The sequence below is a fragment of the Phocoena sinus genome, chromosome 8, assembly GCF_008692025.1.
Source record: "Phocoena sinus isolate mPhoSin1 chromosome 8, mPhoSin1.pri, whole genome shotgun sequence".
NCBI classification, from domain to species: domain Eukaryota; kingdom Metazoa; phylum Chordata; class Mammalia; order Artiodactyla; family Phocoenidae; genus Phocoena; species Phocoena sinus.
The window spans coordinates 40,284,218-40,300,805 of record NC_045770.1 but is presented as its reverse complement, the minus strand read 5'-3'; the positions used below and the strand labels follow the sequence as shown (position 1 = coordinate 40,300,805).

The 16,588-nt window shown below is 41.1% G+C and overlaps 2 protein-coding genes across 8 annotated transcripts in view; both read left to right on the top strand.

Moving 5' to 3' along the window:
• The first annotated feature begins 3,711 nt into the window (after positions 1–3,711).
• Positions 3,712–4,458, top strand: LOC116758240 (transmembrane protein 147-like). The gene is given in 2 exon segments (XM_032641059.1): positions 3,712–3,750; positions 3,753–4,458. Coding segments are annotated over 2 exon segments (675 nt in total). The 3' UTR covers positions 4,389–4,458.
• A 4,763-nt stretch (positions 4,459–9,221) lies between these two features.
• Positions 9,222–16,588, top strand: part of CEP295 (centrosomal protein 295) — a 46,729-nt gene continuing 39,362 nt past the window's right edge. For 4 of the 7 annotated variants that reach the window (XM_032640107.1, XM_032640109.1, XM_032640104.1 and 1 more), the window contains exons 1-4: positions 9,284–9,398; positions 13,285–13,446; positions 14,545–14,745; positions 15,903–16,027. In XM_032640107.1, coding sequence (XP_032495998.1) covers positions 13,330–13,446; positions 14,545–14,745; positions 15,903–16,027 — 443 coding nt within the window. In that variant the 5' untranslated portion in view covers positions 9,284–9,398; positions 13,285–13,329. Of the gene's footprint in view, positions 9,399–11,482; positions 13,224–13,284; positions 13,447–14,544; positions 14,746–15,902; positions 16,028–16,588 lie in introns of all 7 variants that reach the window. The other 3 variants (XM_032640105.1, XM_032640106.1, XM_032640110.1) reach the window with 3 other exon arrangements.

Here is a 16,588-nt window from a genome sequence, read left to right as displayed (position 1 = left end):
TACAAGAGCCAGGTCATGGAAGCAAATTAAATGCCCATTGACAGACGAATGGATAAAGAAGATGTGGTACATATATACAATGGAATATTACTCAGCCATAAAAAGGAACAAAATTGGGTCATTTGTAGAGACGTGGATGGATGTAGAGACTGTCATACAGAGTGAAGTAAGTCAGAAAAAGAAAAACAAATATCGTATATTAACGCATATATATGGAACCTAGAAAAATGGTACAGATGAACCGGTTTGCAGGTCAGAAATTGAGACACAGATGTAGAGAACAAACGTATGGACACCAAGGGAGGAAAGCAGCAGGCGAGCCAGGGTGGTGGTGGGATGAATTGGGAGATTGGGATTGACATATATACACTAAAATGTATAAAATGGATAATTAATAAGAACCTGCTGTATAAAAAAATAAATAAAATTAAATTTAAAAAAGAGAGAGACATTAGGGTTGATGTATTATGTAAAGAGAACCACTGTAAGTTTTAGGCAGGGCAGGAATGCTTATAAAGGTCTGTCTGGCTGAAAGATTGTCCCATGTCATCACTTTCTGGAATGCTGAGGAAAAATACAAGTCTAACCATACAGAGATTGCAACAAGCATAAATTAATTCTCTCAGCTGTGCTTGGCTGTATTATAGAAGTGCAGAATTCTCCTCAATATGCCTGTTTCAACACATTACAAGCATTTAAATAAATATTTTACTCCATCAACACACAGTGACACCATATGCATTATATTATCAATACTCTGTTCCCTTTAAAATTGCTAGAATATCTTAGATCCCCACCTGTCTTCTTCCTGGTGCCAAAGATTTATAGCTGGGGTTCCTCCTTTCTGGAAAGTGTAACGGGTTTACCATATGTGTTGGATCTCTGGGGTAGCAGACACATCAATCGTCTCCTCAATAGTCATTTCCTCCTTCTTTCTGCTAATTTAAGCCCTCAGGAAGCCCACAGACTTCTGATGGCCACCTCACTAGCTCACCACTTACGTGGCAACCACACTTTAGACTCAAACAGGGCACTAGCTGGGAATAAAAGCGAGCAAGGAACGTGCAGGCTGTTGCACTTAATATGAGGTATTGTGAGAGGCTGTTCACATGTCTACACTGCCTTTTCAAGGGTAGGATCATATCTGTCCTGTGCATTTGTTATATCCTCAATATCTGGTTCATCACTGTATCCTCAGTCAAAGTACTTGGTTGGCACTTAGTAATTGCTCAATGAATAGTCAATGAATGAATGAATACAACATAGCCAAAATGCTTATAAGTGGATAATTACCATCTTTGGGGGGAAGCACGCCATGCAACTTGCGGGATCTTGGTTCCCTGACCAGTGATTGAACTCAGGCCACAGCAGTGAAAGCGCCAAGTCCTAACCATTGGACTACCAGGGAATTCCCAATTACCATCTTATTAAGATGCCCACTATGTAGATACATTCCCAAGTTTCTGGGTGAGAGCTAATCCATCATAAAGATAACACCAACCCATCCTATTATTACCCTCCTGGACATGCTCCATCAAGGGAGATGAAAGGAACAATGGTTTCTCAGTTCTGTGCTCAATGCTTCATGTAAATTATAGATATTATAATTCCCATTTTATAGGTAAGGCAATTGAGTCTCAGAGTGACTGATAGTCTAAATTCGTAAGTGGCAGAGCTGGAATAAGAACTCCAAATCCAGTATACTCTTTCAACCACACCATAAACCTATACCACAAAGTGGCCATGGTCTGTATTAGTAAAATGTAGGGCAGTTGTCCCCAACCTTTTTGGCACCAGGGACCAGTTTTGTGGAAGACAATATTTCCACGGACGGGGTGGGGTCTGGTTTAGGTGGTAATGTGAGCAATGGGGAGCAGCAGATGTAACTTCCCTCACTCACCCACCACTCACCTCCTGCTGTGCAGCCCGGTTCCTAACAGGCCATGGACCAGTACCAGTCCGTGGCCCAGGGGTTGGGAACCTCTGATCTAGGGGGTAGTATATTTTTCCCATTCCCTCACTTTTAGCCTGTGTGTGTCTTTAGATCTGAAGTGAGTCTCTTGTAGGCAGCATATATTTGGGTCTGGTTTTGTATCCATTCAGCCAGTCTACATCTTTTGATTGTAGCATTTGGTCCATTTACATTTAAAGTAATTATTGATAGATATCTATGTATTGCCATATTCTTAATTGCTTTTGGGTTGTTTTTGTAATCATTTTTGTTCCTTTTTTCTTCTTTGGCTCTCTTCCCCCATTTTAGATAGTGTCCTGGTCTGCCTCTGTTACTTATTCATATTATGATTCATTTATTTCCCCTTTTCTATTCCTATTTGGCAATAAATTACTCTGTCCTAAATTTGCCTCACATGGGGCTTTGTGTCAAGCAGTGTTTCTCAAACTTTAATGTGTGTATAAACTGTCTGCAAATCTAGTAAAAATGCAGATTCTGCCTCAGCATACCTGGGATGGAGCCTGAGAGTCTGCATTTCTGACAAGCTCCCAGGTGATGCCAATGCTTCTGGTCCTTGGATCACACTTTGTGTGGCAAGGGTGTAGATTATTGTTATATTCATAGGGAAATGGAAATAATTTTGGATGAAGAGCACTATGACCAAATAATGCTGATTCTTGTTGTATAAAGGCTGGATCAGTTAAAGCAGGTCAAATGGCAGTAACAAACAAACTGCAAAGTGGACATTGCCTGTCCGGAGTCTGCACAGGTGGTCAAATTGTAGTATGATCTTTTATAGTTATGTATATATTTTTATGTAGGATATTTACAACCTTTCCTAGTTGGTTTTTATAACTTAACTTTTTAAAATGTAGTCTTTACAACTGTTCTATAAGATAGGAAAGGTATTAGCGTCCCTGGCACATGGAGTGCCCAATAAATGTTGGGTATTTTCATCCCCATTTTATAGATAAAGACGGAGCCTCAGAGAGGTTAACTGTTGGTCAAGCAGATGTCCAAACCTACATCTTCTGACTCCAGCTGCAAAGCTCTTCCCCAGCCCACCTAATCCTCCTCAACTGCTGTGTACATGTCTGGGTTGTAAACAATTTCCTTTTTTCCCGCTTTTCATTCAGACTTCCCTGTCTTTTTTTTAAGTATGTAACTCATGGTTTACACCCTCATGGCTTAATAAATATTAGTAATATTAATAAAAATCATATTAGCTGAAAAAGATTTAAAAGATGAAACAAAATTAATTTCCCTATTCTTTCCTCTCAATTCTCACTCTCCTTAAATAAATGGCTCAATTCCTCCCACCTCTGGATCTACCCACACACATTTAAAAAAAAATATTTATAGCTTTTAAAAGCCTTTCCCAGCCCATCTTTCCTCTCCTGCTGAGCACTCTTAATCTCACTTCTGTTACTGGCTGTAAATTATTCTGAGATACTATCACTTGTTAAGCTCTTGTGGTGTTTATGCCAGAGAGAGAGAGAAAGACTAGTTGGCAGATGGTCAGATGGAAGTTTGATTACTTCTCTTCTTGCAGTGATTCCCTTTCTTCTGGACTTTATACATGAGAATTATTGAGGGCCCCCCCTACTCCAACTTTAATGCCAATCTCCCATATTGAATGTGGATAAAGATGAAAGGAACTCAGAAAACAGTGCAACTGGCCAGTGGGCGCCAGGCCCGGGCTCGGGCGCCAGGACGCCGAGGCAGAGAGGCGCTCTCCGGCGAGCTGGGCGGCCGGCGCCATGACGTTATTCCACTTCGGTAACTGCTTTGCCCTGGCCTGCTTTTCCCCTACTTCATCACCTACAGGTGCAGCGGCCTGTCCGAGTACAACGCCTTCTGGAAGTACGTCCAGGCCGGGGTCACCTACCTCTTCGTGCAGCTGTGCAAAATGCTGTTCCTGGCCACTTTCTTTCCCTCCTGGGAAGGCGGCATCTATGACTTCATTGGGGAGTTCATGAAGGCCAGCGTGGATGTGGCAGACCTGATAGGCCTAAACCTTGTCATGTCCCGGAATGCCGGCAAGGGGGAATACAAGATCATGGTTGCCGCCCTGGGTTGGGCCACCGTCGAGCTCATTATGTCCCGCTGCATCCCTCTCTGGGTTGGAGCTCGGGGCATTGAGTTTGACTGGGAATACATCCAGATGAGCATTGACTCCAGCATCAGTCTGGTCCATTACATCGTCGCATCTGCCCAGTTGTGGATGATAACACGCTACGACCTGTACCACACTTTCCGGCCAGCAGTCCTCCTACTGATGTTCCTTAGCATCTACAAGGCCTTCGTCATGGAGACCTTCGTCCATCTGCGTTCCCTGGTCAGCTGGACGGCACTTCTGGACCGAGCGGTGGTGATGGAGCTGCTGGCCCTCAGCACCCTGGCCCTGTATGTCGCTGTTGTCAACGTGCACTCCTAGGCTTGGTGGCCCAGACTATCACGTACCTTTTCCCTGTCTCCCGGTTTCAGTGAAGTAAACAGTATTTGGAAAAAAAAAAAAAAGAAAAGAAAACAGTGAAACTGTTACCATCAGAGAAACATCTTAAACTGCTCCAATCCTGAACGGCTTCCATTGCTTTTTAAGGGGCAGCACTGCATAGCGACCAGTCACACTAATGTTGTTACTGCCTAGGGGAAACTCTTCCTCTTGATCATTGCTTATTAATGTTCATTCCTAGTGGGGTAACAACACTAGAAGCTAAACCTATATACCTATCCCTAAGCCAATAAAATACAAAAGGACCTAATTAAAAATTAAACCCTGACTATATTCAATATCTTGTAATAACCTAGGAAACAAAAACAGAAACGTGAAAAGATATCTGCACCCATGTTCATTGCAACATTACTTACAACAGCAAAGATATGGAAACAACCTAAGTTGGATAATGCGACTATAATATATATATATATATATATGAAAAAAATTAAACCCCAAACACTAATAAACACATTTCAAAGGTTTTTTTGTTTGGTTTGGTTTGGTTTTGGTTTTGCCTCCTGCAGTCTGAGATGAATGTATTAAAATAAAAGCCACAAAAGATAACATTTATGGCATGCTTTGTGCTAAGCATTGTCTTAGGAGTTTTAAACCTCATAACCTTTTGAGTACTTTTACTACATCCCTTTTAAAGATGAGAAAACTGACTTCTCAGGAGGTTGAGGAACTAACTCAAGGTCAGAGTTGCTAAGCCAGAAATTTAAGCCCAGGCAGTTGGACTGTAGGTCCAATATCTTAACTTTGATTCTATGCTATTTCCCAAGATGCCCAGATGTCGTTTGCCTGTGAGGATTTAAATGTAAACCTACAGCCTCTTTCAATTTGCAAAAATAAGAGAAACTCCCATTCAAAGCAGCTTAAGTAAAAGGTCAGGGAGAACTTAATGGCTCCTACCAGTAAGCTTTAGAAAGAGCTCACATCAGGGATGGCTGGATCCAGGCACTTGACAACTGTCAGGATTCTCTCTCTCTTTGTTCCTGGCTGAGTGTCAAACTTATTCTTTCAGACCAGCTTGTGGGTGACCACATGGTGGGAAATCTTGCTGGGGAATCTCCAGCTTCATATCATAACATGAGCTCAGAGAGTTAAATATTCATCCTGCTGACTCCAGTAAGAAAATTCCTGTGAAAGACTCTGATTGACCCAATTTAGATTATGTTCCTATCCTTGGGTCAATCTCAATGGCAAGGGAGATAGAGAACTGTGATTTGCCCAGTCTGGGTCACATGCCTGCCCCTGTGGCCTGGAGGGCTGGGTCTGTATGAGAACAGGAGAGGAAGTTTCCTATATATAAAATAGCTGCTAATGTATCTAACATGGTTTTGGAGTTTGTAAGTGCCTTTTTTTTTTTCTTCTTTTTTGCTGTACGCGGGCCTCTCACTATTGTGGCTTCTCCCGTTGCGGAGCACAGGCTCCAGACGCGCAGGCTCAGGGGCCGTGGCTCACAGGCCCAGCCGCTCTGCAGCATGTGGGATCTTCCCAGACCGGGGCACGAACCCGTGTCCCCTGCATCGGCAGGCGGACTCTCAACCACTGCGCCACCAGGGAAACCCTATAAGTGCTCTCTTTGATTCATGCCTTTGAGTCTCACAACCAGCCTGTGAAGAGGGCTGGTCAAGTATTACTAAGGAAACTGTGGTGAATTAAAGATGGCCGCAGATTTTTTTGTCACTTCATGGAGAGATGGCTTTTGTTTCCCCTTCACTTGAATTTGGGCTGGCCCTATGAAATTTAATCAGTACACTGTGGCAGAACTTACTATAACTATTTCTCAGCCTTGCCTTTAAAAGGACTTGCAGTTTTCACTTTCTTGCCCTGGAAATACTTATTCTTTGGACACCCTCTTGAAACTCAGCTAGTAAGAAGTCCAATCCACATGGAAAGGACACATGAAGGCACTTCAGTCAACAGTTGCAGCTAAGCTTTCAAATGACAATCAGGATCAACTGCTAGTCATAATGAGTGAGCCATTCTGGACATTCTGGGTTGGCTTGGTTGGCAACAGTAGAGAATCAAACTAGAAACTAAGGCTCATTGGCTTAGTGTCCTACAGCTGGAAAGTCTCAGAGTTATGATGCTAAACCAAACACTCTGACTCTAGGCCCACTGGGCTTTCTTTGATTCCTCAGTGCCTCCTATTAAAACCATAACAAGTCGTAATTCAAAACCTTCAATTGTAAGATTTCTGCCCAGGATGGAGGTAGAGGAAGTGATGCATATAATTCATTCATTTATTCATTCATTTAACCAACATTTGAGAAGCTCTATGTGGCAGGCAACTGAACAAAATGCACTCCTGGTTCTTGAAGAATTCAGAGTCTAATCAACAGAGTGCCTAATAAACAGGTCATTTCAATAAGAATTGATAAGTGCCATGATGGGGAATGTGCAGGGTGCTCCTGGAAAACATGGTGAGCACTAAAACTAGCCCAAGGCATGAAATAATGGGCACACATTTTGTTGGGTGTGGGAGAGTATCTATGAATCTGTGTTGAGGATGTTGAAGAGGTATGTTTAGAATAAATACAGCTATTCATTAAGATAAATGTGACAGGAAATGGATAGGGAAGCAGGGAAGAAGAACCCCAGTATTGGGGATAAATACATGAACTCTAGTCTTGGTTGTACCCTTCCCTCACATGTGCTCTTGGCCAGGTCACTGAATTTCTCTGTAACTCAGCTTCCTTGTCTGTAAAACCAAGTTGGATCACACTATTTCTTCTTCATCTTCTTCCTCTTTTTTTTAACATAATGGTTTCTCTTCTTTCTTGATATTTTAAAAAAATTTATTTATTTGGTTGCACTGGGTCTTAGTTGTGGCAGGGAGGCTCCTTAGTTGCAGCACATGGAGTCCTTAGTTGTGGCATACGAACTCTTAGTTGCAACATGCTTATGGGATCTAGTTCCCTGACCAGGGATCGAACCTGGGCCCCCTAGATTGGGAGAGCAGAGTCTTATCCACTGTGCCACAACGGAAGTCCCCACACTATTTCTTCTTTGTGTACTTGACAGTTCCTTTCTCCAATTCCTTTAAGTCTTGGTGTTCCTCAGAGTTTGGTCCTTAGTTCATTGCTCTTCTCATTCTGCAAATTCTCCCTAAATGATCTCATCCACTTTTATAGCTTTGGTTATAACTCATATGGAAATGAAACCTGAGTCTATACGCTAGCCCAGTTCTATGGGCTGTCTACCATTGTATTCCTCTTCTTGCTGCACGTCATTCCACAGGCATATGAAGCCCAACATGTCCAGAGCTGAGCTCATCACCTTGCCCACTAAACTGACTCCCACTTCTGACTCCTCCCTTGGTTACTGGCGGCACCATAATAGTGCTCCTCAAGCCAATGACTGTGAGGTTAATTTCACTCTCCCTTTTCCTTTAAACTCACAAGCGATTGTTTGTCAAGTACTGCTTATTTTGCCACCTAAACATTTCTGGAATTCATTCTTTTTTCAAGATATCCCAGAAACGGCTCAAATTTAAAATGTTCAAAACTTAACTCATTTTCCCTTCCCAAACCTGATCCTCTTCCTGTGTGTTCTAGGAGAATGTTATCCCCATCCACTCAGTTGCTAAATATGTAACTTGGGCATCACCATTGATTTCTCCCTCTTTTTTGCCTTCCATAACCAGATAACCATCAACTCCCGATGTCTGACCTCCTATTTGCCTCTTAAATCTATCCACTTATCCATTCTTATTGTGATCATCTTTCACTTCCTGCAGCAGAATCCTAATTGGCTTCCCTGCCTTGGCTTCAGTCTTAACTTCCTCTGACTTCTTCTCCACAATGAAGCCAGATCTGATCATATCAGCAACTTCCCTCTCCCCCACTCCCCATTTTCCAATTCTTTGATTCCTGGCATGTTTCACCCTCTAGACTACAAAATCTAGGATGGGGTCATAATCCATTCATCCTTGTCTCCCCTGCACCTAGCACACTGTACTTGGCACAGAATAGGTGCTCAATAAATATGAACCCGCGCTCATCCCCCTTTCTGACTCTCCGTTATTCACAGCAGATAAATCCTTGACATGTTCTAGGTGTGGCAGACCTCTGGAGGCACAGAGTATCATGATACGGTTCACTGTTGCACGAGTTGAAAGCTATCAGAAAATAACTGCAAAATCAACGTATCTACTAAACAAAAACAGACTCACAGACATAGAGAACAGACTAGTGGTTGGGGGGGGGGCAGGGTAGGGGAGGGAATGAATGGAAATCTGGGATTAGCAGAGACAAACTATTATATATAGGATGGATAAACAACAGGTCCTACTGTATAGCACAGGGAACTATATTCAATATCCTGCGACAAAGCATAACGGAAAAGAATACGAAAAAGAATATATGTGAATAACTGAGTCACTTTGCTGTACAGAAGAAATCAACACATTGTAAATCAACCATAGTTCAATAAAATTTAAAAAAATAAATAAATAACTGCACCGTAATAGTACCACATGAATTGCACAGCCAGTACACAAAAGGATGCATATCCTAAGGAATCTTCATGATGGCACTAAAGACTAACGTCACCCTCATGGCTCTGCGTAAACGTGTTCCCCTTTCCGGACCTCTGTTCGCGATCTGCAAAATGAGCACGTTGTGAGAGGTGAGGTAAAACCCATGAGCCGCCCCCGGTGTGAGAAATTACCGGGCCGACGGAGGGCCTGCGCGTGCGCGTGCGCAGGGAGCGGGCTTTCCGGCGCGGCAGTCCCGGCGGCCCCCGGAGGAGGCGGGACGAGGCGGGTTCCCGCTGTTCCGCCGCGCCATTGGCGGGCGGTTTGAATGACGGAAGTGACGGGAGCTCGGCGATGGCCGCCACGCAGGCGCACAAACGGCTGTTGGGAGGCTGGTGTGTGGCGGCCGCCGAGACCTTCTCTGTCTGAGCCGCGGTTCCTGAGTCCGGGGTCCCGTTTCCCGGGTGAGTGACGGCCGCGCCGGCTCCCCCGCGGCTGCGGGCGTGCACGACTCCCCGAGGCCGGGAACCGGGAGTGTGCTTCGGATGAAGGGGTTGCTGCGCACGCAGCACGGCCCGCGGTTCTCCGGCGTCGGCGGACCGCGGGCCCCGGCTGAGGTCGGGCTGGGGTCGGGCAGGCGGCCGGGAGGAGCGCCGACGCAGCGGGCACGCGCGTCCCGACCCAGACCCGCCTGCTTCGTGCGAGAGGCCACTCCGGGGCCTTTGGCGCGGGTGGCTTTGCGCGTCCTCCCGGGATCGGGTCTCGCGGGGTCCCTGAGCTTCCAAGTCAGGGCGGCCGGGAGGGCCTTCGCGGTCGCTACTGTGAACGCTTCTGGCTGCGTCCTGCCCACCCTGTCCCCCGGTCACCTGCGGAGTGGCCTCAATCCTGGTAGCCGTTTAAGAGCACTGCCTGGAATTGTTTCATGCGGAGAGCGTACTCTTTCTCGGTGTCTCTCACCTTTAATTTCTTAGATATTAAGTCCTGCCACAAACCCGAGCTTTTACAACAGTGGGGAATTTTGAATCTTTAATATTTAGAAAATATTTGGCAGTTTATATTCATTAAGTCACATAATCATCAGAACAACCTGTTGGACACGATATTGTGATTCCCCTTATATAGTTTAAGGAAACGAGACCAAAGTGACTTAAGGGTCTTTCTTCTTTAAAGTGGTAGTGTTGGGCCTTGAACCCAGATCTTATAAGTCTGGTATATGTGATTACGATGTGCCGGCTGCCATTTAATCCTCAGGACAAAGTCTTGCAAGATAAGTAGCATCACCTTTATTATTTGTCAGAATACATACAATTTGAAAATCCATATTGATATGAATAAATATTAAAGTGAGGGAATGGGGGAAACTCTTTCTTACAGTAGGATTCCAGTTGGTAAGTGTAGAAGGAATAATGGAAATAGAGAATACCTTTTGACAAATGTCTTAGTAATTGTTTCAGGCAGTCATCAATGGATACTAAACTCAGTTGGTAGAAGTATGGTGAGGAACATGATATTTATATAGCCTCAACTATCTCCACCAAATACTTAAAAAGGAAAAGTAGTATTTACAGTGGATAAACCTGTTAGACACCTCCTTAATCAAGTGATCAAAATTTGCATCATGTTAACATCATTTACCTCCTGGTGTGATGCACTGGGAAGGGTGCCTAGTGACTTCTGCAGTGGTCTTGGCAAAAATGCATAACCTTAGTCCAAACACAAGAAGGGATTAAACACATCCACATTGAGGGACAGTCTGAAAAATAACTGACTGGCATCTTTTAAAAATGTCAAAATCTTGAGGGGAAAAAAAAAAAAACAGACTGAGGAAGGTCTCGGATTAGAAGAGTTGAAGGAGGCAGATCAACCTTGGCAGCCATTAGAACGTAATTCATAGACCCTCAGCCCCGGTGTTCTGAAATCTGTTTGCATGGATGCCTTCCATGGACTGCTCCTAGTTAATGACTGAGCCTGGTGTGGATGTGAAGGCAGGCCTGTTCCTAAGACACAAGGGATTCTGGCTTAAGGACTCCCCAGAAGTCTTGCTGAACCTTCCTTAGACTGCATGGCAGTCTAAGAGGCATCTGTCCAACTTACCCTCTCTCCTTCACTCAGCGTCTGATTTGCATGGAAGTCTGAAATGCTGCCATCTTTTACCAGCTCCCTCCCCATTTTCCCTCACACAGAATTTCCCCTAATAAAATCTTTGTGGGTTTCATCCCATCTTGGCATCTTGGAGGACCCAGAGTAACACAACAGTCAAAGGATATGTTTCCCTTGGCTTGGGTCCTGGTCCAGAAAATGGACCTTAGTGGGATAATTGACGAAATTTGAATACTGTCTGTAGATTAGTTAAAAGTATTGTGCTAGTGTTAATTTCCTGGTTTTGGTCATTGTACTACGGTTGACATTTAGAGAAGCTGGGAATTCTAAGATTATTTCCAAATAAGTTCAAAAATTAAGAAAATGATATACAAAAGAAAACAGTTACTCTATCACATGTTAGGAGGTAAAAATAACAAGTGTATTATGTTTTCCTGTAATCCTCTAGGAAATGAAATGGATGGATACTCAAAACACTGAAAAGTTAAGTTTTTTTCTTTTTCGTTGAGGTTTAACTTAGAATTAAATACACAAACCTAAGTGTACTGTTTGAGGAATCCTTACATATGTATACACCTGTTACACTTGTGTAAAACCATCATATGGATTAAAATATGGAATATTTCTAGTACTCCAGCAGGCTCCTTTGTGCCCCCTCCTTCTCAGTAGTCTCAGAAAGATGACTGACCCCTATTTTAACCTCTTTCATCATGGATTGGTCTTCCTTGTTTTTGAATTTCATGTAAATGGAATTTTATAATATGTCTCTTTTTTGCTTTTTTTCTCCTTCGGTACTATGTCTGTGGGACTTATAAGAAATTAGTTTTAATAGTTTGAATATGAGTGATTTTTCAGAGACCTTCAGACAAATGAATAAAGATGCATTGTGAAGACAATTTAATCTTGCTCAATTTTTTCTTCTTTGTTTAGTTCTTACTTGTTTTTCAGTCCCCACTCGCAAAATATACTGGCTTAAACAGAATTTTCCTCACTCCATTTATTTTAGCATTTCAGAAAGTTAGGAGCGATATGGAGTAAGAAAATGGGATTCTTCCCTTGGTTCTGCCAGTAGATATTGTCACTTGGGTCAAGTCCTTTAACTTAAGAGGCCTTTGTTTCTTCTTGTCTAAAATAAGGAGAACAATTGGCACTTTTCCAAAGTTTTGTGAGTACATTACCAAAGCCTGTGCGTATCAGCTGAGTGGGATGCATTGGCAAAGATTACTCCTTTTTTGGCATCAGATTGTAACAGTGACCACATATATGTATGTAGCACTTTACATGAATTAACTCATTGAATGAGTCATTCATTCATTCAGTCAACACACTGAAGGACCTGCTTACATGCAAGGCACTGTTTTTAGGCTATGCACATAAAACCATGAATAAGATCATTCCTGCCCTCATTGAGCTTACATTTTGGTGGAGAATTCATTGGGAAAGTATTAGTTGCTATTCGATAACCCCAACTTCTTCTGGCTGCTGTTTTTACGCCTGAGTGAAAGCAGTATCCATAGCGTGTGAAATAATGCCTGGTAGTTGTTATTCATTGTTATTATTTTAATTTGAATACTAAAACTAAAAAAAAACTAGAGCCTCGGTCCTTTAATTGTTAGGAATCTAACTAGAAAGGGCAAGCTGTAATTGATGAAAAACGAGAGGAAGGTGATACCAAGATAGCATAAGGTTAGTCCCCATATGAATGTGAAGGTAATATTCATTACAGGTGGGCAAGTCAGGAATGAGTGGTAGGTGGGTGGAACAAGAATCACTGGAGGGCAGCTTCAAGGGGAAGTGGTGCTTAAGCTTCAGAAAGGGAATTCCCTGGTGGTCCAGTGGTTAGGACTCTGCACTTCCATTACAGGGGGGCCCAGGTTCGATCCCTGGTCGGGGTACTAAGATCCCACATGCTGCGGTGCAACAAGCCCACGTGCTGCAATTACTGAGCCTGCGCGCCACAACTACAGAGCCCTTGCACGACATCTGCTGAGCCCTCACTCTCTGGAGCCTGTGCACTACAACTAGAGATAAGCCCGCACGGCACAACAAAGAGCCCTCACACTGCAACGAAATATCCCATGTGCTGCAACTGAGACCTGATGCAGCCAACAAACAAATTGCTATTTGTAAATAAGTTGGACTTAGTTTACCCAAATTATTTTATTTGCAAGTACACAGCCCTTTAAATGGTAAAAAATATTAATATGAATTTTAAAAATTATTCTAATCTTTGCTGCCCTACTTTAATAGGTATATATTTTTTAAAAATCAGAACCTTCATATTTAAAGTACTACATGAAAATGAAGAGAAAGGTGGTGAATGCCGCCGGCAAGCTGAGATTGAGTCCTAATGAGGAAGCCTTCATTTTAAAGGAAGATTATGAAAGAAGACGAAAACTAAGATTGCTACAGGTAAGATTTATTTGGAACATAGTGTCAAATTCTTTGTCTTCCCCAAATTATCAGTATTTTTTACATTAGAGTGTTTTAAATAAAATGTCGCATTTAACAGTCTTTTCTGGCTGTACGAGAGCCCTGGTTCTTGTGTATTAACTAGTTTTGGAACATTTGAAAAGTATGATGAAACAGTAAATAAATTGAAGAAGAGTTTGAGGATAAGGACTGACTCAGTAATTATTAGGAAATAGTTCATTTTTTGAGATTATTAAATATTTAGCAATATTTTTCTTTTTTCTTTATATATATGTATGTGTGTGTGTGTGTGTGTGTGTATGTATATATATATATAAAACGTATATATGCAATACTTATTTCCCAAGATCCTCCCCCAATAAATTTGCAGAATACATCATGTGACATAAAGGCAAAAAAAAAAACCCCAAAAAACAAAAACAACCCAAACAAAAAAACCTATGAATCAATACAAAAACATAGGCCAACATCCCAACCCCATTGCTGAAAATAGTTCATTTTAAAAATCATATGTAACTGATGAAGATTCGAGCAAGAATATTTGAATGACTTTGAAGAAGATTTACTTCTTCAAAGATAATTAGCTACTGAAATAAATTTATTCAGAAGTTGTCTATTCTTCGTCTCTAGAAGTCTTTTTAGAGTTACGTAGTTAAGTCTTTGTGAAACATTTTAGGTGCCGTTCTGTCTAGAATTGGGGATGATGTATCACAGATACGGAATTCTCATCTAGATCTTTCTGTACTTGTCTGGGCTATAAATTTTATTGAATCATGCTTACCAATTTAGCCTCTTGTATGTTATTAGAATGATAATGGCAGTCTGATTAGATCTCTGGGGAGAGAACGTAATTGCTAATCATGGAACTTGAGAAGTAGTCTTGAGATTTTAATTTTTCCTCCATCACTTGGATTTTCTGCTTTAAATAGGCCTTATCTAATATAATATGAATATTCAGGAGAATTGATGTAGCTAATACCTAAAGAGAATTCATTTAAGTTCCTGTTTCCAAATAGCTTTTCAAAAAAGTTGAAGGAAGCCTCTTTTCATAAAATGTGTTAAATACTCATCCTTCAGGTTCGAGAACAAGAAAGAGATATTGCTTTACAAATAAGAGAAGATATAAAACAGAGGAGAAATCAGCAACTCACTCGTTTGGCAGAAGAACTAAGGACAGAATGGGAGGAATCACAAACTCAGAAAATAAAGAACTTGGAAAAACTGTACTTGGCAAGTTTAAGAAATATGGGAGAGGGGCATCAACAAGCCAAAGAAAATGTAAGTGAGCACTTATTTGACTACCTTCCTGTGGTAGTGATACTTGTTAAAAGCAGATTACAGTTGTTAGACACTTATAAAAATGTTTTCGTGTATAGAATTTGCTGTGGGCAGCCTGAACTTTTTTGTAAATTTAATATAATTTAAGAATTCTGCTAGGTTCATTTCCTAGTAAGAGTCATGTCAAGGATGATCTATTTCCAATGATGTTTAAGTTAACATTATTCTCTAACAAATTTATGGTTACCAAACAGGGAAGGTGGGGGGGATAAATTAGGAAGTTGGGATTAATATATACACAGTACTATATATAAAATAGATAACCAACAGTGACCTAGTGGATGGCACAGGAAACTATATTCAGTATTCTGTAATACCCTATAAAGGAAAAGAATCTGAACAAGAATATATATATATGTATATAACTGAATCACTGTACTGTATACCTGAAACTAACACAACATTGTAAATCAACTATACTTCAATTAAAAAAAAGCAAACATTATTCTCTTCCAGTCCTTAACTGTCTGTGTAAATAAAATAATAACCTTCAGAATTAGAAGTTGTTATTCATTTCAAGGATTTTGGACAGATTCAGTGGAGTGAATTCAGATTTCTGGTTTTATTTTCATTATCATTCATTATTCCTCATACCTCCAAAACGGGTAGTGGAGTGTGTATACACTTGAGTTCATTCACAGACAGTAAAAATTCTTTGATGACTTTCACAAAGGCAAAGTAGAACTTAACTCAGTATTTAAGACTGCTCTCTGACCTTATTTTGTTGTTTATTGTGCTTTATGGTTGGAAAATGCTAGATTGTGGTCCCAGAGGTAGTCACCCAAACAAGCTGGGTTCCAAAGAAGGCACGTCTTTGTTACCAAACTTTTAGGGAATAAGAGAACTCTTTAAAGAATGTGGCAATCAAAATATTCTCGGTCCCTGGTTTTAGTTTGTGTTTTTTAGTAATAGCCGTAAGTTCTGACATCAGATTTTTGTAGCTTTATTTATGCCATCATTAATTTTGTGCTTTAGTGCAGTGTTTCATTTGAATACACCGTCATGATTTTTGCCCTTACTGGGTACCACCCATATTATCATATATTTGACATTTTAATCCTGTTTAACATGACATTTTAAGTAATATTTGTTTTTAGGAGCCTGATTTAAATGCTCTGGCACACCGGGCAGCAGAAAGAAAAAAAAAAGCAGAAATGAGGCATAAAGAGGCCCTGAAAGTACAGAAAAATCAAAAAGAAATGTTAATGAAACAAAAAACCTGGTAAAGTAATAGTGATTTTTACCATATTCTCCACTGAAACTGATGTGGCTGGAAGTAAAGGGTGCATTGGATACTTTTTAAAAGTCAGTATATCCATTGTGTTTGTTAAACTTGGTTTAAAATAATGCAGTGGGGGAGTGGTTGCTTAGATGGACATACTAACAAATGAGCTTTCTCTTCTAGTCTGACTGTAGTGGCAATTACTAAGTTTCTGGAGAAATGTATTACTAGTTTAGAATGCAAGTCAACCAAAATCTGTCTGCCTCCGACATAAAAAGAATAAAATCAGTGCAATTATGAACATTAAAAGAGGTTGTAGACTCTGCAAGTCATTGATGAGATTTTTGCATGTTGTAAAAATGAAAGAGCATGTTACTAGTCAGCAGTGGTCATTTTATACAGTGGCCCATCTTTATCGATAATTTCTAGTTTTTTTACTCTAAATTATTCTCAACTAAAGAACATTAGGTGTTTGTTGGGTCACTCCCCATTGTGGAGCTTTATATCTTTAGATATACCTCTTCCACTTGGTAAACATCTTTTTACCTGTTCATTGTGTAT